The following is a 17,571-nucleotide window of genomic DNA, read 5'->3' on the forward strand; positions in this document are numbered from 1 at the left end:
AATGCCTTAGATCCCCAGAGAGGGAAGGAAGCAGAGGCAGAATTCCTAGACCACGGTGGGTGGGTGGGTGGCCAGCCAGGCTGCACAGGGCACCCTGACAAAGGCAGGAGCGTTGGCCGTGGCCCAGGGTCAGTTCTGGGCCCCACCTGAGCAAGTCAGGGAAGCGTTGGGGTCGGAGGGCAGAAATCCTAGGGCATTACACTTCTGTTCCGGCATCTCTTCATGCACCATGAGACCCAGGCCCTATTGACTATTTGGGGATTTGTAGCTTGTTGGGTCAAGCTACAAATGTAAACTCTGCTTTCTAAATTGTGATTAAGAGCATCCAGCAATCACAGTAAAATTCGAGAAAGATAGAATTCCTTTTACACCTCTTGTTTAAAATTCAAAGTTCCACCAACCTGGGCCAGAGTGGAGTGGACATCTATTAATATACAGTTGATCCTTCAACAATGCAGAGATTAGGGGTGCCAAACCCCTGTGTAGTCAAAAATCCACGTGTTTTAACTTTTGACTCCCCAAAACTTAATAGCCTACCGTTGACCAGAAGTCTTACCAACTAACATAAAGTTGATTAACACATATTCTGTGTATGTATTATATAACGTATTCTTCAAGCTAGAGAAAAAATGTTAAGAAAAACATAAGGAGGGCGCCTGGGTGGCTCAGTTGGTTAAGCAACTGCCTTCAGCTCAGGTCATGATCCTGGAGTCCTGGGATCGAGTCCCACATCAGGCTCCCTGCTCAGCAGGGAGTCTGCTTCTCCCTCTGACCCTCCCCCCTCTCATGCTATCTCTCATTCTCTCTCTTGCAAAATAAAAAAAAAAAAAAAAAGAAAGAAAGAAAAACATAAGGAAAATACATTTACAGTGCTGTCCTGTATTTATTGAAAAAAACCTGCTTATAAGTGGAGCCCCACAGTTCAAACCCATGGGGTTCAAGGGTCAATCGTACGCTCATGCAAATTTTCCCCGTGGCCACCAGCAAAGGCACCAAACCAAATACTGCACCGTATGTATCCTCATCCCTCACCCACTCTGGTATCCAGAGAAGTGAGACAACAGGAATCTTTTAATAGAGATCTCAGTCTGTTAGGTGCTGAGTCAAAAAAATTCTTAGTATCACTCCTCTCAGATCTGGAAGTCTCCTTGGCTCAGCGCCCTCCTTCATCTCTTACCAGCAAACCCCAACAAGCAAACCGGGGGGGAGAGGACAGTACACCTGCTCTTGTTACTCTCTCATGACAGGACTCAGGGATATGAGTTCTTCCAAGTCTCCCACCCAGTGTGGCCGGCGGGTCTCACCCTGTAGCCCTCCCCACGGGGACCCTCCTGGGTCGGCAGAGGCGCCAACGCTCCCCAGGCAAGCGAGCGTGCAGCTTCCCTCCACGCCAACAGTGAAAACATGGCGGAAGGCGGGCTAGAGAAGAGCGGTGTGTGGGGAGGGCAGCAGAGGAGAGGGCCGGAGGGCGGGAGGGCCGGAGAGGGCTGGCAGCCGAGCCTTCCACCCCTAGAGCAGAAGCCACTTCTCCTGCGGGCTAGTCCTGTGTCAAGAGCACCTGTGACCTGGCTCCCAGAGCTGAGACGGGCTGGGAGGGGTGCGGGCTTGCAAAACTCCCTCCCCTCACAACATGGCGGGTGTGTGTCTGTGTGAGACCGAAAGACTGGCTTATTCCAGAGACAGAGACCCCCTTTTTTACAAAGGTATTTTATTTTAGTAAACAAAATACGGGTTCTTTTAAGAGCATAAAAAAGTTCATATAATTTTTAGTTAACCCTATAGGTTGGGAGTTTATCCTCTGACACATCATTCAGTAATTGTCTCGTCTTTCTTCTCAGCTGGAATCCACTCAGGCTGACATTTAAATTGCAAATTCTAGAAAGGAAGACCAAAAGGACAAGTATGAAACGTCTGAATGTTTTACTTGCTCGGCATTACCCCTCACGCTCAGCCATTTCAACTTAACAAACGGAAACCACTGAAGTCTATCTATTAAAGAATGTATTTTCAACCTCACGATTTTCTGCCCGGCTAAACATCCCCCCTGGTTAAAACCAGGCTCGAGGCTGGAGCGAAAATGAAGGGTCAGTCCTGCTGCCACCAACGCCCCCCTTCCCTCGAGGCCTCCGTGGATGCCTGTGGGTGGGGAGAAGCATTGACGACCCACACCCCGTCTTTCCCTTCCTCTTCTCGGTCTAACACCCAAAAGGAGGACTCTGCCTGGGACAGAACTTCAACCTGCAACATTTCAAAGAGAACGGGCTTCCTTTGCCCGTTTTAACTTTGCTCACCCTTGTGCCAACTCCTGAGCTTCAGTCAGAAAAACACCTTTTCCAAAAAAAGGAAGGGTCCCTGACAGGAACTTCTTTGGCCTGGCAGAATGCCCACCGGACATTCCGCATGTGCGAAGTCCCAGGACCTCTGGTTTCCCTTTAGTTCTCTTTCTTCTCGGACTGCTGCTTTTTCTCAGCTTCCAGTTTTTGCTGTTTCGCTTCCAACCTTTTCCTTTGGTATATTTTGACTCCGGCAAATGCCAGGCAGAGAATTAAGGTTTTGGCTGCCAAGATATACAGTAGCAGGGGCACGTGTTCAAGGACCTTAAAGAAGAAAGCAAGCGTTCTAAATGTTCCATGATTGATAAGAAAGGTTTCTTTCATGTTCCTTCATTTAACAAACCTTTACTGTCTACCTCTTATGTAACAGGCACGAGGCGAGGTGCTGGAGCCACACGGGTGACCAGGACAGACAAGGTCCCCGGGCCCACACCGGTGAGTCGAGGCTTACCTCTGCCCTCCATCACTCCCCTGCTGCTGGCTTCACGAGAGACCCACCCGTGGACCGCTGACGTAACTCTGGTCTCTCACAACCGGACCACGCACTTTGCCAGTCCCCCAGGCCCTCTGCTTCTGAGGCGGCCCCGTGGTCCAGGGAAAGGAGATGGAGCCGGGGGCCCAACGACCACGCGACCGGGGTCAGTCACGGGACTTTCTGAGCTTCTGCCCCTTCGAGGGAGGCGAGATCAGACCTTCCTTCTGGATTCTCCAACTTTAGCATGCTACACTTTCTTCCTGGTTGTGGCTACTCACTAGCACCAGCCCTTGGAAGGTAAAATAAATATAGAAAGACAAAAAAATTCAAAACACAAGGGGCGCCTGGGTGGCTCAGTCGGTTAGGCATCTGACTCTTGATCTCAGCTCAGGTCTTGATCTGAGGGTTGCAAGTTCAAGCCCTGTGTTGGGCTCCACGCACAGCATGGAGCCTACTTGAAAAAAAAAAAAATTCAGAACGCGAAAACTTAGCTACTTATTAACTGTTCTATAATTTCCTGTTACAGGGAAGCTTTAACCCATGGGCTAGGGGCACCTGGGTGGCTCAGTTGGTTGGGCGACTGCCTTCGGCTCAGGTCATGATCCTGGAGTCCCGGGATCGAGTCCCACATCAGGCTCCCTGCTCGGCAGGGAGTCTGCTTCTCCCTCTGACCCTCCCCCCCTCATGCTCTCTCTCTCTCTAATAAATAAATAAAATCTTAAAAAAAAAAAAAACCCATGGGCTAAAATGATACCTGGGGAATAGCTATGGATTTGAATTACTCTCTGTACTAGTAGGTACACTATTATGATAGTCTCTGTAGCACAATAGCATCAAGGCAAATACTACACTTGTCTCAGAAACATGATTAATATGACCTGAATAACAGTTATGAGCTTTCTGTGATTAAAAAGTCCCTCCCAAATAAAGGTATGCTTTTTTTGAATGATCACCATTCTAGAGGACTAGGTAGGATTTATTCCAATGAAATCACTCAATTGCCAAACATCACTTATTATATGCAATTCCTATATAATGGGCTTCTACTATGGAAAGAACATTTGTCTCTCCTTGCAACAGTTTAACTCAACCGGTCAGAGAAAACTTCAGTTGGGAACAACATGCTCACAGAGCTGGAGGCCTGGGGGAGATTTCACAGATGACTTAGTCCACCACCTTGTTTCACAAACAAGGAGAGGGAAGCTCCTGGTGGGGGGCGGGGGAGAGGCCAACCCACGTCACACAGCGAATTCACAAGGAGGCCAGACTCAGAATGAAACGTTCTAAGCCCTATGCCAGTCTTCTTTCCACTGCGTTCCGATTTCTAAGGAAATGGAATTAACGAAATCATAAATTATGTGCATAGGTGTTTGTACAATTTTATTAAAATTCTTTTTTTTTTTTTAAGATTTTATTTATTTGACAGAGAGAGACACAGCGAGAGAGGGAACACAAGCAGGAGGAATGGGAGAGGGAGAAGCAGGCTTCCCGCCGAGCAGAGAGCCCGATGCAGGGCTCCATCCCAGGACCCTGGGACCATGATCTGAGCCGAAGGCAGATGCTTAACAACTGAGCCACCCAGGCGCCCTAATTTTATTAAAATTCTTGATGACTCAGACCTAGACGTAGATTTCACACGCAGAAGACGGAGCATCAGTTAGGCCTACTGGAAGCTTACTGTGCACTTAGTGACTCCCTTACATTTTCCCCTGGGACCCTCATCGGATCCCCAGGAGGCAGGCAGACTGTCCTAACTGTGGCTGAGAAAGCATAAACTCTGGAAAGATTAGGTCTGACCAAGTTCTCGGACTGCTCCAAAACCCGAACTCTCTTCATCATTACACGACGCTGTAATATCTATCATGTTCTCCCCAACCCTCCCCAGTTCTACAGCTAAATTATGCAAATAAATGATGCCTTGGCTACTGAGTTTCCCTAAGGCAACTGGAGTCACTACCTCTGAAATTATTTAGCTGGTTACTTATGGATATTTGAGGAAGGTTGCCATGTGATGCAGAAGGAATATATCAGATCACAAAAGGAGGAACCCAAATATTTAAATCGTCTGAATTTAACTAAAACGGTTAAGAACACAAGAACACTGAGTAACTGGATAATAGTTTTCAACCACTAACAGGAAAGAATAAATACAACATACACGCTTCAGAAAGATCACTCCAGCAAGAGCACAAAAGGCTAATAAAAAAATTGCAAGAGTGAACCTTTTTCTCCTGACAAATATAAGCAGCTTAGAACACAGATCTTCCGCATAGCTAACCTCCACTACCTCCCCCAAACAATCTCCTAATTCATCTATTTTCTTGAGGGTTCTCAGTCACAATGAGGCTTGACTCCATGTTTACAAACCAGCTTTGAAAGAAAAAAAATGCTAAATGTTCTTTTACTTTATTTCCTTGGAGGCAAAAATCAACAGTTTAGAGGTGGAAACCCCATTTTATGTTCACTAGGTAGATCTAGGCCAACTGAAGCACTAATCCACGCGGGAAAAGTTACTCTTCCAGTTCTCTCCATCTCTACGGCTGGGCCTGTGGGTCCTATTATGATGGAGCCCACATCACAGCCCACGGCTCCCTGTGATGTGAAAAGGGGACAGCTTTAGCAGGGACAGGAATGGAGATCTCAACCAGAAGTTAGAAAATGCACCAAATTGTTAATACATCAACACATGGACAGAGGTAAGTGGTTTTAAGGCTTATTTTCTTCTTTTTTTTTTTTTTTTTTTTTTTAAAGATTTTATTTATTTATTAGAGAGCGAGTGAGAGAGAAACAGCACGAGAGAGGAGAGAGTCAGAGGGAGAAGCAGGCTCCCCGCCGAGCCAGGAGCCCGATGTGGGACTCGATCCCAGGACCCTGGGATCATGACCTGAGCCGAAGGCAGTCGCTTAACCAACTGAGCCACCCAGGCGCCCCAGGCTTATTTTCTTCTTAAAGGTAGTGGACACAGGAGGCAGCAAGATGCAGAAGTTTCGGGACTGGGAGAGGGCAGAGCGGTGGCAGCAGAGGTCAAGGACACTACACGGGCTTAGAGCAAAGGGCTTCAGGGATCCATTCCTGCCCCGCTAGGGTACCAAGCTTCCGTTGTGCTAGATCCTCCTCTGATTTCTAACGAGCCCCTCATTTTAACTCTCAAAACAAACCAACCTTCAAGAGGGCAAATGAATAAAATATTGTGGGGGTGGATGAGATCTATACCAATTTTAAAAATAAATCCCCAATACTTGTGTAATAAGGACAGCTAATTTTTTCAACAATGAGATCACACTCTGTTGCTAATGCACAACATTAACTGTTACTGACGGCCACAGGCCCCCTGAGCCAGAAAGGGAAGCCCGCAGGATGTACTGTGCGCTACCTGATCCTCCCGCCTTCCAGAGCTCTATGAGGTCAGGGTGCAAGGAGAGGCCACTTCCTTCTGACATTACAAGGAAAGGCCCCCTTTTAAACATGAGGATGCTCCCTGGCAGCCACAGAGCTGTGTATCTGCTCAAAGTTGGAAAGGTGTGGGCAGATTTTGTCCCTGACATCAGAATGAACTCTTTTTGTCACAAGCAGGATTGGCCTGGGTGCTCAAATGAACGCTTTCATCCCCACTGACTGTGGCCACTGCAGAGAGGACAAGCCCTTCCCTAAATCCCACCCCACGCTGCTTTCTGCTTCTTCCCCTTATAGCCCCTCACTGCCTCATCTTTCCTTCCCAGCCCTTCTGCTGTGAGCCTGGAACCCCAATATAGGCTAAACAAACACTCCTCCATTTTCAACCCCTTCAAGAAACCTTCACTCTGCCTCTTACCTTCAACCAGGCTTGTCCTGGAGAATAATCCCCATGGTCCTCCTGGGTGGCCCCCAAACCCCTACCCAAAGGAACTGGGGAAGGAAAGGGGTTCGCTCTCTCCCAGCTCCCTGGTCCTGCTTCCAGATCTTTCCAGTAAGCCTTCAATGGAAAGCTGGTGGATGTTTTGAACAAGGAAAGGTTCATAATTGAAAAAAAATACACCCAGTGAGATCGTAAGTTTGAAAATACACACACTACACTTACATGTATGTAAAAAGTACTGGAAGAAGACACACCAAAACTGTTAATAGTAGCCGTCTCTGGAGGGTGAGACAACATGATTTTTACCGGATTTTATACTTCCAAAGAATCTATGATAAAATATATTTCAGTGGCTACTCTCTTAACCAACCTTTACCACACCCCATGTACTTCAGGGACTTAAAGTGATGACTCTCCTTTCCCTCTGTGAGACCCACCCACGAATGTCCAGAGCCCACTGAATGCCCAGAGCCCACTGAATGCCTACAGCTTGCAGGCGACCGTCTGATTGCCCTTGGACCTGTGCTTCCTGGAGGCTAAGTCTGTGCTACAGAAGTCAGCTAAGCTTATTCCCCAACCAGTTGAAGCTGTACTTGATGTTATAATGGACAATTTATCTAAACACAATACTTATGAAATATGGCTATGTTATATAAGGAAAAAACTGTTTCCATGAAAACTAAATCGAATGCTTTCAATGCATTTTCAAATTTAGGTTGAAAAAAAAAAAAGTGCTGTTGGCAACACAAATGTAAAAGATTAGGGAAGAAAAACATAAAAATCTGGAAGTATCTTGTATGTAGATTGTTTCCTAAAATATTCACCCACTTTAAAGAAACCAAAATGTGAAACTGTAGGTAAAACTTTAAAGGCACGATTTCTGCAAGAAGAGTGAGGCAGATCCGAAGTCTGTACACCCAAAGAAAGGGCCTCGCCTTCCTCCAAAAGTCTGGGGGAATAAATGTACTTTTTATCTGTTTTAACTGAAAATATTATTTTTAAAGTATTATTAGGATTCCTGCTTTAATCCACTTTTTTCTTTTTAATCAACCTACATCTACAGAACTGTTATTCTGAATTTTTACAATGAGGACAAAGGAAAAAAACCAAGCCAAAATGTTGAAAACTATTCTCACCTTCCAGTTCATGTTGGGCCAATGGCAAATTCACTCTGGGTCACTGCGGGCCCACTCAGACAAGCACATGAGGAGAGGAGCTGGAAGGGCAGGTCTTGCTATTCTGGTAGAGAAGAGAAGAAACAGGTCACTCGGGGTTTTCCAGAGCAGATCCCCATAGGAAGACCTCTTTGATGGAGAGCAAGGGCTGCAGACAGGAGTCAGTGTCCCCAACAAGGTGACCCAGAGCCTGGTGGGAAGCAGATGGCCTGGCTTGGGGCTGACACAGGCTTGGGTCTTGGTGAGCAGAAATGTCTCCCAGCTGCTCTTTGCCGGGAGTGGGAGCACAGCCCGGAGCAGAGCCAACAGCGCTGCTCCTAAGGGGACACGTGCGCCCATGCCTTTCATCTGTGGACAGAAAAGCCAAGTCCAAAACCTACTTCTCCACCAACCCACCTCCTGCCCTGGGCAAGAGCTGGTTCGTGGATGAGTGTCTTTCTGTTTTTCAGGTCCTCTGAGTGTCAATGAAGCAAAAACTGGTTCTTAAAAAATATCTGGAGGGGAGTAAATGATAGGGAAAAAAACTGTCCTCTGAAAGCAATTGCTATCTAGAATTTCATCTCAACTGTGAGGGAGACCTAGGGGAAGGTGAAGCAGGGAGTGGAGGTCAGGGACGCAGCTGGAGCAAAGCATTTGCCCCAAGGCCTTCTCTGTGGCTATTTTTAGAATATGGCACATACCCCAAGAGTCAGAAGACTTGAGCTCTGGATGAAGAACCTACACACTCTGGTAAGTGACTTCCCTCTTGGGGCCTTGGTCCCATCTGTAAATGAAGAGAGGGGCTGTCGACTAAATGGGCTCTAGGGCCCCGGGTTTTAATGAAATTTGGCAACTTAGAGCACAATCATAGCTTCACTTCACGGTGCTGGGCTGCACGAGGGCGCATCAGCTGCATAAACTCATGCAGCCCTAGGAGGGAGAGGTTATTGTTCCATTTCAGAGACGAGGAGACAAAGTTTATGTAACGTATCCAGGGTCACACAGGGACTGGGATTTGAACCCATCCAGTGTGGCTCCAGAGTCTTATCCTGATGTAGGCAGAAAGATGTGCATTCAAAAATCATGCAGATGCTTGTCTCCACGTGTACTTAGAATTAAGAAAAGCACAAGAAAATGTCACAGGCCTTTAGAAGGGGGATAATAAAAAGAACTTCAGGGAAAAATGTTTCACTAAAACTTTTACTTACAAAAACATCTAAATATAGAAAATTCATGCCTCATCTATTCAAGGTCATAGTATCTGGAAAACAGGCTGGTGGTTGGCACAAGATAACCAAGTTTTCCCCATGACTTCTTTCAAAGCCAGATAAGTTAATGATAGGAACGTACACCATAAATCTGTTTAAATGTGATGACGGTGATTGAAGGTGCTCGTTTTCTTCATGGATAAATGGCCAGGTTGTCTTTAAGTAGCAGCAGATTCTGACTTGCACTGGAGGGGTATGTTCCTAATGGATTATAACCTATTGCTAGAATTTTCACTTTCAGGAATCTCAGATAACCTCAGGGATTAGCCATATTGTAATTTGCAATGTTTAAGGTCACGTAAATTTTATTTTTACTCTAATTGAGTTGTGTACAAATATAGTAGGTGAGTTTGGCTGTTCCTAATTTTCTGAGGTCCTATTAATGTAATTAATATATTAATTACATAAATTAACATAAGAATTAATGGATTAATGTCCTATACATTAATGGATTAATGTAAGATATTGATTCCCAAGGTCAAGGATGACTAATAGGTCCAAAAAGCTCAAAGGAGGAAATAAATTAAAAAGAACACCCAGTGGGGCCCCTGGTCGGCTCAGTCGGTAGAGCATGCAACTCTTGATCTTGGGGTGGTGAGTTCGAGCCCCACATTGGGTGTGGAGATTATTTAAGGAAATTTAAAAAAAAAATAGTGTTGACTTAATAAACAACAACAACACCCAATGGTCTGGCCCTCTGGCAAGCCAGGACTAAGATTAAGACTAGTGTGACCTTGGACAAGCCATTTGGCCTCTTTGAGCCTCAGGTCCCTCATTTTTAAGTTCTTCAGAGGCTGGATTGTAAACACAAAGCACCATGCTCAGCATATAGAAAACATTAAATAAATATCAACCATTATTGTCACAATAAGTATCTCTCTCTCTGCTAATGGACATGCCACGCTTAAGAACCATAAACAAGAGGCAAGCAAGGCAAAATGCAGTCAGTGCAAGACAGCAGGGATCAAGAGAGCTGGACTCTATTCTTGGTGGCACCCCTGGCAGGCACGTGACCTAGGGTAAGCCATTCACCTCTCTGAACCAACATGTTCTCACTTTAAAAACCAGAATCCAAAGAACAACTCTGCAACTCTGGCATTCGTAAGTCACCATTCTCTGGGATACCACAGAATGGGACTATGAAAATTTACTGGCAGTTGCCTGGACTTCATACAGAGAGTGAGGTCATTCAAGCTCTTTAGAAAGAAACATGTTTAAAGTCAACCTGCAAACAAAGTAGCGGAAAGGATGCAGTGAGAGAGTGGGAGACTAGAAGGCTGATCAATCCAGCTTATTCCCACCTGCTGCCTCCAAATGCTAACTTTCCCCATCGCCCTGCAATTACACGCTCCAACTCAGCCATTTCTGTAGCACCCCAGCAGGACTCTGGCAAATGAGAACAACTGAGAAAGCTAAAAATATCAGCAGGCTATTGGCTCCAGGCCATAGGCACACACACCTGCTGCAGCATCAGACACAGCAGACAGCTCGTATCTGAGGGCCGAACCGCAAAAGCCAAAAGGTGGGAACACTTTTGAGGTATAAAATCCATGAAGTGCAGGAAGGCTTTAGCCTTTCCCTAGAACTATCCACAATCCTAGCTTAAATCTGAAAAATAACAATGGCTTAGATAGAAATGATTCTGTCTCCTTTCCTGTAAAAATAGCCTCATTTGTCCTTTGCCAGTTTTCTCCTAAAAACCAGAAAAGCTATCCGCTTATTTGGGTTAGGCCACTGAAAGCAATCTGGACAACATATTATCCACAATCCACGTTTCTTCTTAGCACACCTAACAAACTCCAGGATCATCTCTCTCTTGGTGTCTACGCTCTTCGAGCCGCTAAGTAAGATATGTCAGTCTGAACGTTCCCAACCTGTTCGCGTTCCCAGTCTCTACCCTTGTCACCCCAACTCTTCACCCAATCTTTGGAAGTTGGAAGGTGCGGGGAGGAGGGAGTTAGTTGCAGGTGAACCTTGCGCATCACTCCGTGGACCGCTGAGCCCCACTCCCCGGTCACCTGGGATTCCCAGGGCCAGAGACACTGGATCTCGGCTCCTCCGTAACCGGGGGACCACGCCAGGGTCCTCTCCGCCCCGACACCTGGGGAACACCACCACCTATCCCGCTCAGACCCGGAGATCAGGGCCACGGGCGGCCGTTGCTTTCCCCACCCATCCACAGAACAGGGTGTCCAGAACATTCGCTCATCCGCCCAAACCCTCTGGCCAGAACAACTCTGGGCCCCGCCCGGAACTCCTGCCAGCCTAAACACTGCGCCTCGGGCGCCGGGTCCGCGGATTCCGCGGCGTCTGGACGCCGGAGCCAGGCAGGGGCGCTCCGCGCGTGGGAGCCGCGGCGGCCAGCCCCCTCCCGGGTCCCACCCGGGGAGCTGGCGCCGCGCGGCAGGGGACCGGCTGGCTGGCATCCTGGACAGAACGCGCAAACGCGGGGCCGTCCAACCGACTGCCCAGGGCCCCAAAGAGCTGCCGGGCTTCGGGTCAGGGTCCCGCTGACCGGACGCGGACGTGACCCACTTACAGCTCCAGGCCGCGGAAGCTCCAGCGCCGGGACTGCCCACGAACCGCAACTCCCACAATGCGGCGGGGAAACTACAGGTCCCGAAATGCACCGCACCGCGCGCCGGCGCACTGGGCCCGGGCTGTTTCCGACGGCGCTGTGCTCGGCGCGCCGGCGCAGTGAGCCGCTGTGGGCCGGGCGTTGGGAGACTGAGCGGGGGTCACGGGTCACGATTGGTCGGGGTGGGCACTGCCGTCCAGGCCACGGTTCTGAATTTACCGGAGCTGGGGGAGGAGGGCGGTGTACCCAGCAAGTTGTTTGAATTAGCATCTTAGTTACCTAGTTGAAAGTGGCCAGCCTGGAATTTTGGGAATCCATGCTAAAGTGGCAGACTGGGGCAAGTGGTTTCAACAACTGTATACCCAGCATGCTTCTAAAGATCGGCCATTTCTCCCATCCCCCCAAAGCAAAGTTGGCTGATAATCATCTACCTTGCCACTATACTTTCAGTGATGATTATAAAATGTACTTGCTTAGAAAAATCTAAATTTCTTTCCTTCCATTTGGTTTTCTGTGTCAAAGATCAAACCGGGCACCAGTGAAAGCCTTAAGGATAGACTTTATTCAGTAACTATTACAGTAGAGAAGAGGGCCCAGTGTAAACCAAAGTCCACTTTGATTTATGCAGTGGTAACTGGGCATTTTAAAGGGAGAATGAGGGAGTGGGGTCAGTGGGGCAGAATCAGGGAAGTGGATATTTATAAAAACCGGAGGATTAGTCAGTCTGATCTGGTTCTGTTAATAGGCACTTATCTGAAAGAGAAACAAATTTCTGTCTTTATGACCAGAGGCAAGGGTGCAGGTTAGAGCAAGTTTCCCTCTCTCGGTCAGGAAAATTACCTCCGTGAATGCTGGCATTCCAGAGACAAGACAGTTCTGGGTAGTAAAAGGTTTTTATCCCAAAGGGGGAGAGAAAAGATTTATAATTACAAGTTTTCTAAAGTAACTGCTCTTAGAGGGAATTCAGGGAGCTGATCTGCTTATCTCCAGGTTTTGGCTGGAACCAACGTAAATTTTCCTGGCAGCTTGTTGAGCTTTCTCAGGCGGGCACTCCAAAGGGGCCTGGTGTCCTCTTAGGGATGAAGCCTTGAGCTGTTAGAAGCTATGCTAGTGTTAGTTCAAGTCTCGTAGCATGGAGAAGGGGATAAAATCATTTATACCAAGTGTATGCAGTGTTCATAAGCCAAGGTTGAGGCCTCCTTGAGGGCCCAGAAGAGCCTGACCAGAGGTTAGTGAAGAAGATAGTCTTGGTCACCCGATGGAAACCTTGGATTTCTGTCTGGATCCAGACCCAAAGCCAGTATTTTGTAGCCCGGGTGGCCGCTCTGGGCACACTGGGATAAATGTTCTGTGTGCAATAGCATTTCTGGGTTTCTGATCTGAGGAAGGAGGCCACTCTTGCCACATCTGCTCTGGGAATATAAATGGCTTTCCATAACACTGTATGTAAGGCTTATGTTAGCATAATTGCACATTTGTTACCAAGAAACAGATACCTTGTAGATATCTCACTCTGGCGATAGAATCCTTGTAGTCGAGGAAGACATCCTACAAGCATGACTTGAAGAAGGGCTTCTTTTTTGAATTTTGTCTTAGTACTCTGAGACTTGAGGCCCTACTCACAATACTGTGCTTTGCCTGAGTAGATGGGGGAGGAGAAAGGTAAGCTGGAAGGCACAAAGTCACAACCCCATACATCTGTCTTCGCTCTGACTTCCTACTCTCAGTGACTCAGAGAGAGTAGACTTTAAACAGAGTTAGGCCTGCCCTCCGTCCCTGCTCTCGCTCTGCCCACTCTGTGTTGATCTCCTTCATAACCTGTCATGTTCTATCATCGTGATGTTTCTGTATGTACCTCATTCTCTCTAATGAGTAGGTGGCTCCAGCTCAGAGAGTCCCATTCATCTCCACACTCCTGGGGTCTATGCTCGTGGCCCAAGTAGACAGGTGTTAAATATTGCTTGATTTAATTAGCAGGTGAAATCACCTAATCTGTGGAGTGCATCCAAAATGCAATATCTAGATATAATGAACTGTCTAGCTTTTCAACAGACATCAGCAATCACTTTCTGTACCATCAGCCTCTTGAAACATAAGTGAAAATAAATATAAATGGAAGAAGATAAACTGAGTCAAAAAAATATGTTATTTATAAGGCGATGTTACAACTTTTCCTTATTTTTTTCTATAATAACAAGAGCTTTAAAGAGTTAGTTTTTTGGAAAACTTCAGATGTTAATTTTAAAACATGTTTCTGTTGTACTGGGTGATGCTACGTCTCTGCTGAGGACTATTTGCCCTTGTGGAATGTTTGTTCTGTCTTCAAACTTGCAAATAAGCAAAATGTTGGGAAAACAATACCCATAAAGTAACCTGGTGATTCTGTTCATCCATCACTTCAGACTCTGCATTCCTGAATTAATAAATAGACGCTCGGATGTCAAGCTGGTGGAGCAAGTAATACATTTTTGAACCACAGCTTCTGGGTAACACAGCTGGGTTATTTATAAAGTGAATTCGTCACATACAAACCAGTGTTTCATAAGAAAGAAGGTTCTGTGATTTATTAGTCCCCCCTCTAACCCCACTGTCAGCACACAGGCACTTCACTTCAAATTTGACTTTATTTTCACTAACTTGACAAAATTTGTCAAAGTGGACATTGATTAAAATGCCATTTATATTGCCCAGAAAGTAAAAGAGGTCTTCCGCATAAAATATTGCTCTGATGAGCAAGTATAAATCACCGAAATTAAAATGTCATCTGTCTAAAGAAGATGTGGTATATATATACAATGGAATATTATGCAGCCATCAAAAAAATGAAATCTTGCCATTTGCAATGACGTGGATGGAACTAGAGGGTATTATGTTAAGCGAAGTAAGTCAATCAGGGAAAGACAAGTATCATATGATCTCACTGACATGAGGAATTTGAGAAATAAGACAGAGGATTATAGCGGAAGGGAGGAAAAAATGAAACAAGATGAAACCAGAAAGGGAGACAAACCATAAGAGACTCTTAATCTCAGGAAACAAACTGAGAGTTGCTGGAGTGGAGGGGGGTGGGAGGGATGGGGTGGCTGGGTGATGGACGTTGGGGAGGGTATGTGCTATGGTGAGCACTGTGAATTGTGTTAAGACTGATGAATCACAGACCTGTACCTCTGAAACAAATAATACATTATATGTTAAAAGAAAAAAAAGAAGATAGTAGGAAGGGAAAAATGAAGCTGGGGGAATCAGAGGGGGAGACAAACCATGAGAGACTATGGACTTGAGAAACAAACTGAGGGTTTTAGAGGGGAGGGTGGTGGAGGGATGGGTTAGCCCAGTGATGGGTATTAGGGAGGGCATGTATTGCATGGAGCACTGTGTGTTATACGCAAACAATGAATCATGGAACACTACATCAAAAATTAATGATGTAATGTATGGTGACTAACATAATAAAATTAAAAAAAAATAAAGATAAGAGATCATAGTAAAAAAAAAATGTCATCTGTCTTGGTTGAGCGGCCACATGGTCTCCGTGAAAATTCTCAACAGCAAGCAAGGAACTGAGTATCTTCTAAACAATGACGACTTGGATTTGCTCCATGGCATGGCATCTCTTCGGACCCGGATATCAGATGTTGGCTTTATGCCTCTTCTGCTTCTCAAGGACCCATTTTGAACCCTGCTGCACCCATGTTCTCGTGGATGGTGGTCTTTGATTCTTCTAGATTCAAGATTTGACTCTTGTACTTCTCTTGCCAATCTTCCACGATGTACTGGTGGTAAGGGTCGTTGGAGTGCTCTTGCCTCTTGGATTTCACTGTGCTCACCAGGATAGCTACAATGATGAAGGAGAACATTCCGATCATCACCAGGAGGTACAAGATGACATAGTAGAAGTTCTCAGCATCCAGTTTGGCTTGTAGGGCCTCTTGCTCAGCTGTTGTGTTCCTGCGCCAATTGTCCATATAAGTAATAAAAATCCTTTTGAAGACATCTTCCAGCGTCTGCGTCAGATTGGATAAAGTAGGCATATCTCCCTCCTGCTGCAATTTGAATGATAAAATAGATGAACAAGGTGAAGAACACTGATTCTTTCTGCATTTGGCTACTTTAAGGGATAAAGAGAGGGGAATGCAAAGGGGGAGATAATACAATTTCTTCTTTACCTAGCTGGTGATTGATTGAGTGCATATCTTTTTTTTATTCTTTAAGCTTTGCACATGCATGTTTATGGACTTTTTGGATGCAGGATACCTTATAATAAAAATTTGATGGGGGACATAAAGCTATATATACTATCCCCATTTACATACGTAAATAAATGTAAACAGGCAAATAACAATGGAAAAAAGACAGGAAATCGTTCAAAATGTTAATAGTGGGTGGTATACCTAATGAAAATTTTTTCCTTCTTTATACTCTTCTCACGTCCTAAATTTTCTTTTCTTTTTTTTTTTTTTTTAAGGTTTTATTTATTTATTTGACAGACACAGCGAGAGAGGGAACACAAGCAGGGTGAGGGGCAGAGGGAGAAACAGGCTTCCCGCCGAGCAGGGAGCCCGATGCGGGGCTCGATCCCAGGACCCTGGGATCATGACCTGAGCTGAAGGCAGTCGCTTAACCGACTGAGCCACCCAGGCGCCCCTCGTCCTAAATTTTCATCAATCATCTTGCACTACTTTGTTTTTAAACAGACAGGTCACCTCACAATAGCTAGCATAATGCCTTGTTCTCAACAGGCATTCCCCAGGTGTCAGCGGAATGAATGGGCGACTCATGTCTGACTTGTGTTTTCAGAGAATTATGGGGCAGAAGATTGCAAGGGGCATTGACAGCCTTTGCAGTCTGCTCCATCTCCTTTGTCTACACAGTGCTTTTCTCAAGTATTCCAGAGAGGAATGTGTACATCCACATTTGAAAGAAGCACCTTAGGCAAGTGGCACAATGAAACAACCTGAGAGATGGTTCATATTCTTCAAATCCACCTCTCCTCTCCCTCCTCACTGGCGCTGCCCAGCCACCAACATCCCTCACCTTGGTGGCACAATGCAGTGCAACGCAACCCTCCCCCAGACTATCTCCTGGGGGCATATCTGTCCCTCTCTTCCCTCCACAGCAGTCATTGTGCTCTTTTAAAGAAGGAAATGGGATCATATCCCCTTGCTTCTAAAATGATTCAGTCCCTTCCTATAGTGCTTAAAATAAAATCCTACTTCCTTCGTGGGGTTCACCTGGCTTGGACTGAGCTGGTTCCTGACCACCTCCCCAACAACTCTATCCTCATGACAACTGGTCATACTGGCCTTCCTTCCTCCAAGTCAATAAACGTTCTCCTGCTTCAGGACATTTGCACATTCTCTTTCCTCAACCTGGAATAATTTTTCCTTTCTCTTCCCTCTACCTCCTTTACTCTCTTGGGCCCAGCTTAACTGTCACTTCTGAAAAAACTCCCTGGCTCTGTTCTAATCAGTTCTGCACCCCCCGCCCCTTTACTCCAATAGCATCTTATTTTTTTTCTTTAAAGCCCTCTTCACAATATGTGCTAATTATGTGTGTATATCACTGGTGTGTGTGTGTGTATGATTATTGGTTTACAGTGTCATCTTTCCTACTCATCTGTCATTTCCATGAGGACAGGACTCATATCGCCTTTGCCTACCTTGAGACAGTGAATGTGGGCACAGAGCCCGACACATCGAAGACACACAATGGATGTTGAATGAATGAATGGATGTGCCAGGCACATGAGGGGCATTGGAAATGCAGAGATGATGAATATGAGATTTCTGTCTGTGGAAGCTCAGTGTCACAGGAGAACTGCAAACAAATGGCAATGAGAAGTAACAAAGAGTCATAAGAGGTCTGAACAAAGCGATAAGGGAGCTCACAGAATGGAGATGAACATGGTACATAGATGGAGCAAACAGG

General features: G+C 46.0%; 2 protein-coding genes across 2 annotated transcripts; both read right to left on the reverse strand.

Moving 5' to 3' along the window:
* Positions 1-1,712: 1,712 nt before the first annotated feature.
* On the reverse strand, positions 1,713-11,670 carry SMIM11 (small integral membrane protein 11). Its single transcript, XM_021677978.1, has 4 exons — positions 11,605-11,670; positions 7,780-7,882; positions 2,389-2,597; positions 1,713-1,875 (listed from the first exon to the last, which is right to left on the reverse strand). Exons 2-3 carry the CDS (start codon positions 7,789-7,791, stop codon positions 2,433-2,435), a joined length of 177 nt encoding a protein of 58 aa, XP_021533653.1. The 5' UTR covers positions 7,792-7,882; positions 11,605-11,670; the 3' UTR covers positions 1,713-1,875; positions 2,389-2,432.
* A 3,632-nt stretch (positions 11,671-15,302) lies between these two features.
* KCNE2 (potassium voltage-gated channel subfamily E regulatory subunit 2) lies at positions 15,303-15,674 on the reverse strand. Its single transcript, XM_021677979.1, has one exon. It carries the CDS (start codon positions 15,672-15,674, stop codon positions 15,303-15,305), a length of 372 nt encoding a protein of 123 aa, XP_021533654.1.
* Between the last annotated feature and the right edge of the window lie 1,897 nt (positions 15,675-17,571).

Source organism: Neomonachus schauinslandi, chromosome 1, assembly GCF_002201575.2.
Source record: "Neomonachus schauinslandi chromosome 1, ASM220157v2, whole genome shotgun sequence".
Classification (NCBI taxonomy): domain Eukaryota; kingdom Metazoa; phylum Chordata; class Mammalia; order Carnivora; family Phocidae; genus Neomonachus; species Neomonachus schauinslandi.